Genomic DNA, 5640 nt, shown 5'->3' on the forward strand with positions numbered 1-5640 from the left:
CCCACCCCTAATATACATCACCAAACACTATATAAAAGGCACAACTAAATGTGACATTTATTATGTTTATGTGAATATTATTGTTCTATGGTCTGTAATTGGTAACAAATGATGGATTAAAAGGCCTGCTACTGTGCAATAACACTGCTGATTGACTGATTTCAGATTACCCAGCAGTTAGAGGGCATTTGTCTGCAGGTGATCGGCACAGTCCTGCAGCAGCACGTTCTTGGTGAGTTTCGCACATTAGTGGGAAAGCCTGTTTTGTGTGACCTTTTGGCTGTGTTCTCATTGTTTCGGGTTCCCCCCCCCCCCAGAGTTCTACGAGGAGATCCTGTCCCTGGCCCACAGTCTGACATGTCAGCAGGTGTCTCCTCAGATGTGGCAGCTGCTCCCTCTGGTCTATGAGGTCTTCCAACAAGACGGATTTGACTATTTCACAGGTAATGCAGAGACTAGCGTTTACTTTGCGCGTTCACACGACGAACTGTAAACAGAATGTCAGGGAGATTACACAGTTTTCCGTTGGTTGGGAAATGTGAAATATTATAATTTTTTTTTTTTTTTTTTTATTTATTTATTTATTTTTTACTTCAAAAGGGGCCTATTATGCCCCTTTTCACAAGATGTGGTATAAGTCTCTTTTGTCCCCAAAATGTCTGAAGTTTCAGCTCAAAATACCCCACAGATCATTTATTATAGCTTGTCAAATTTTAATTTGGGTGCGAGCAAAAACACGCCGTTTTTGTGTGTACCTTTAAATGTAAATGAGCTGCTGCTCCCGGCCCTCTTTCCAGAAGAGGGCGGAGCTTTAACAGCTCACACTTCAGTTGCTCAACAACAACAAAGCTGGAGAATCTCACGCAGCCAAAATGACGATTGCCAGTAATGTTGTTCAAACCGGAGTCGACACTGATGGAGAGACTCAGGAAGAAGTTACAACTTTTAGAAAGAAACTGGATGTTTCTGAATGGTTAGTGGATAAATTTATGTAGTTGCTGTGGAGTTGATTCAACTCATCGACTAGCATGTGCCATCATGTTAATCTTTTGTGCAAATCCAGCATTGAATTGACCCTCGTTTGTGAAGCAGTCCGGTGTAAAATGATGGCATGGCAACAACACTCTACAACAACTCTTCCTCTTCTCTAAAGCAGCCCAACATGGCCTCAACCCCTTTGTTGCTTGTTCCCGGGGGCGGGGTTTATGTAAATTTTAGTTAGTGATGTCACCGACCCGGGAAGAATCTCATTGTAGTCCCTACCAGCAGTTTGTTGTAGTCCTTAAAAAGTGATTTCTGTAAAAGAAAATATCTCCCTTTGCATTGAACTTTGAGCGTCGTAACTTTGCAGATGTTGTTTATTCTCTAACAGCGACATTACACACTAACTAAAGTTTAAAAAAAAAGTCATCATCAACCACCCCTTTAACTCATAGATATTAAAGATTTGAGGGTAACAATTCATGTACCTTTTTTGTTTCAGATATGATGCCACTTCTCCATAACTACATCACAGTTGACACAGACACGCTCCTGTCTGACACCAAATACCTTGAAGTAATCTACAGTATGTGCAAAAAGGTACAGCAGTCCTTCTACTTTAATACAAACCAAAACAAGTCAGTTGCAGTTTTTTATTTTTATGCAGTACATGCACTAACCGTGTATGTACAAAGAAAGTACTAAGAAATATAAGGTAACTGCTTGTACTTTATTTGGATTAAGGTTAGGTTTAGGATCAGCTTCAGCGTTAATATCCTTATATTATTGTTAGTACATACTTGTAAAGCAGGACTGTAAAATAAAGTGCTACTGAAACGTCCTTGACTTTAAGAAAGTATGGCAGAATGGCTTAGTGTGTTAGACTGTATGTGTATGTGTGCGCCCAATCAGATTTTGTCAGGAGACCCAGGAGAGGACCCAGAATGCCATGCGGCCAAGCTCTTGGAGGTCATCATTCTACAGTGCAAAGGTCGTGGTATTGACCAGGTGTGTTTCTTGATCTTTATATCCATGTTCAATTTGCCTTTTCAGTAGTGATATATGAAAATCAGGGATGCAGAAATTTTTTTTTTTTTTTTCTAAAATGGCTAACCATCTTCTGCATAATAATATGCTTAAGGTAATGCTTTACATTAAGGTTCATTACTTAAACGTTAGTTAATGTATTAACTAACATGAACTGACAATGAGCAATACATTTGTTACAGTATTTACTAATCTTTGCTGACATTAATGAAAATACAGCTGTTCATTGTTTGTTCATGTTAGTTCACAGTGCATTAATAATGTTAACAAGATTTTAATGTATTAATGTTGAAATTAACATTAACAAAGATTAATAAATGGTGTATAAATGCAGTTCATTATTAGTTCATGTTAACTAATGTAGTTAACTAGTGTTAACTAATGAACCTTATTGTAAAGTGTTACCATGCCTAACAGAGTAAGTGATATTATTTTTATTATTATCTATAATAAATGTAAAATTTCGCAGTCACTGAACCGTTACCTGTTTCTCAGGGCCTTCATTTTATTAGAAAAATATATTGACCATGATGTTAACCCTATTAAACCTACTATATCATATTTGATACGCAAATTTCTAAGGCCTCTAAATTATCGACATGATCAGTTTTGCTGGCAAACCTGTTGTACACAATCTACATGCTTTCTGCTGACTGATTGATTGATACTTTATACTTTTTAGCAAGTAAAATGTGTTTTAGTATCATTGTAAATGCATGTTGTGGTATGTGTGTGTTTTTGCTGTCTAATCATTACTGATTTTTATACAGTAAATATAAGAATAATTTATATTGTGAGTAATATTTCAAAATATACACTTACTGGACTGAAGCAACTTCAGTTTGTTTGATTATCCATACATAATTTTTTTAGAAAAATCATGTTCAAATGAGTCAAATGATCCATCAGTCTTTTGAGAAACGTTTATTATTTGTTCATCTCTCAGTCATCATTGTATTACTTAGTCAGATGATATTTCAGTACTTAGTTTTATGATCAAAGCTCTGTAGTTTTAAAACAAAGTCATTATTGGTAGATATAGTGACAACTGATGTTTATGTGCATTTTCTGAAAGTAGCCTGTGTCTTTCAAGGTACTTTTTGTGAAAGTAGTCTTACTGTCTTTCGTCTTACTTTTTGGCCATAAATATCAGCAATTGCATACTTGTGCTTATCTTAGACCTCTGAATAAAATTGAGGGTTTTTTTTCCCTCAAGTATGAGCTCCATATTCTCCTATATCTTACAATATTAGCATAAAAGCCTGATGTATTAAATATGATACTTAACAAAAACATTTTAAAATCTTTGTTTAAACTTTCAACTGTTCCTTTTCAAAAGATTGTTGTTGTTTTGTTTTTTTATGACTTATTTCACATTACAGAGTTAATGAGTTTGGTGTCCATTCCTGCAGGTGGTGCCCTTGTTTGTAACGACCGCTTTGGAGCGTTTGACGCGTGAAGTGAAGACCAGCGAGTTGAGGACCATGTGTCTGCAGGTGGCCATCGCTGCGCTCTATTACAGTCCTTCTCTGCTCCTCAACACGCTGGAGAATCTGCGCTTCCCCAACAACACCGAGCCCATCACCAACCACTTCATCTCCCAGTGGCTCAAAGACATCGACTGCTTCCTCGGGTACATGCTTCATACCGTTTTCTGGGGTGACATCTGAAGAGCTGCTTGCTCTCAAACATTTCTCAGGGCAAGAGTAACATACAATTGCTGTTGTTTGCAGGCTCCATGATCGAAAGATGTGCGTGTTAGGACTGTGTGCGCTCATGGATCTAGACCAGAGGCCACAGGCTGTTAATCAGGTCGCAGGTCAGCTCCTTCCTGCAGCCATCCTCCTGTTTAACGGCTTGAAGAGGGCCTACGCCTGCAGGGCTGAGCACGAAAATGATGAGGATGAGGATGAAGAGGATGGAGAGGAGGAAGAGGAGAATGGTAAATTAGTTTTTGACTAGTCTTTTATCTGTGGCAGCAGTATTTCAGTCTTCTGAATTAATGGTTTTAAGTGTTAATGAGATGATGTGGTTTTTAAAATCAATTAACACTGCTTTTTTTTTTTTTTTTTACAAGATGGACAAAATTGACGATATTTTCAAACAATGCTAACAGGCTGATATCTAGCTAGCTAGCTAGCAAAAGGACAGTCAAACATTTTATATTTAGTAAAAGTTTTTAAAATATTACAACATTTTCCATGTTTTATAGCGGTTGTACCAAATGACGTGATGTTTCGGGACATGCGTATGAGTAAGTGAAAACATGAATTTTTCAAATGGTTAAGAGAGTTAGTTACTTTGCATCACGACTTTGAATGATGTCACATCCTGTCACATGATATTGACTGCATGACTCGATCCAAAATGGTCCCTTTATATTGGTTACTCCGAATGACATCAATGAAATTAATTTTTTCGGACATTCTTTCTCATAACAAAGCAACGACTTCTACACATAATTTTAATACCATTTTGCACTGTTGATATATGATGATATAAAATCATGCCAGAATAAAAAAATATATACATTTATTACATTTTAAGATATTTCAATCACAGATGAAATGGCTGTATTGGCCGGTTAAACCGATTGACCTTTTGACACTTCAAAATCTTAAAAATACCTTTTATATGTAGCAAAATATAATTAAAACCTTTTGGATTCAATAAAAGAGATCTAGTTGTACTACCTTACCTTGGATGTCATATCTTTTTGTTTGTTTTTTTTATTAAGGCCTTTGGACAAAAAAATGACCCGTCACATCATTGACCCATATATATGTCCATCCAATTTGGAGTAAAATATCATAATTGATAATTGTTGGCTCTCCGATCAAATAAAGAGTGAAGCTTGTATTAAATCTGGTTAATCCGTCACACAGGAAATGGAATATCAAGTCGAGCGAATTGGTATTTTTGATATATTGATGTTTTTCTCAATGTAATGAACTTGAATGTATAGTTTTGACATGAGGCTCATTGTGTTCTTGTGCAGCGGAGTTGGGCAGTGATGAAGATGACATAGATGAAGAAGGCCAGGAATACCTTGAAATGCTAGCTAAACAAGCAGGAGAGGACGGTGGCGATGAAGACTGGGAAGAAGACGACGCAGAGGAGACCGCTCTCGAGGGTTACACGACCTCGGTGGACGACGAGGACAACCTCGTTGATGAATACCAGATCTTCAAAGCCATAATACAGAGTATGAGATTTTTAGTTTGTATTATGTTTGAAATGAATACTTTAAAGAGCGTTTTACTGAGATTGCTCTCTTTCCTCTAGATGTCCAGGCCCGTGACCCAGCATGGTACCAGGCGCTCACACAATGTCTCGATGAGGAACAAAGAAAACAACTTCAGGATATTGCAACACTTGCTGATCAGCGGCGAGCAGCACATGGTGAGGCAAAAAGCTGTTTGAGTAACTGATTGCGCAGCAGTTCTTTGTTCCCCTCTTGACATACCAAAATTACCAAAAATTTTGGTGGTTTTTATACCAAATTTTGGACCCAAAACATGCTGAAAGGCTTGAAACACTAAATATACTGCCAAAATGTTACCTGTTTGTTCAGCTTGCTGATTTCCCCCTTTTTGTTTGATTTGTTTTTAG

General features: G+C 37.2%; 1 protein-coding gene across 2 annotated transcripts in view; it reads left to right on the top strand.

Annotated features, from left to right (window-relative positions):
• Positions 1 to 5640, top strand: part of ipo7 (importin 7) — a 29038-nt gene that overhangs the window by 22366 nt on the left and 1032 nt on the right. Inside the window, exons 17-25 of one of the 2 annotated variants that reach the window (XM_051901613.1) lie at positions 166 to 232; positions 318 to 443; positions 1484 to 1581; positions 1894 to 1989; positions 3441 to 3661; positions 3762 to 3970; positions 4241 to 4282; positions 5027 to 5233; positions 5314 to 5430. In XM_051901613.1, coding sequence (XP_051757573.1) covers positions 166 to 232; positions 318 to 443; positions 1484 to 1581; positions 1894 to 1989; positions 3441 to 3661; positions 3762 to 3970; positions 4241 to 4282; positions 5027 to 5233; positions 5314 to 5430 — 1183 coding nt within the window. The remainder of the gene's footprint in view (positions 1 to 165; positions 233 to 317; positions 444 to 1483; positions 1582 to 1893; positions 1990 to 3440; positions 3662 to 3761; positions 3971 to 4240; positions 4283 to 5026; positions 5234 to 5313; positions 5431 to 5640) is intronic. The other variant, XM_051901615.1, reaches the window with a different exon arrangement.

The sequence above is a fragment of the Ctenopharyngodon idella genome, chromosome 7 (genome assembly GCF_019924925.1).
Source record: "Ctenopharyngodon idella isolate HZGC_01 chromosome 7, HZGC01, whole genome shotgun sequence".
Lineage (NCBI taxonomy): Eukaryota > Metazoa > Chordata > Actinopteri > Cypriniformes > Xenocyprididae > Ctenopharyngodon > Ctenopharyngodon idella.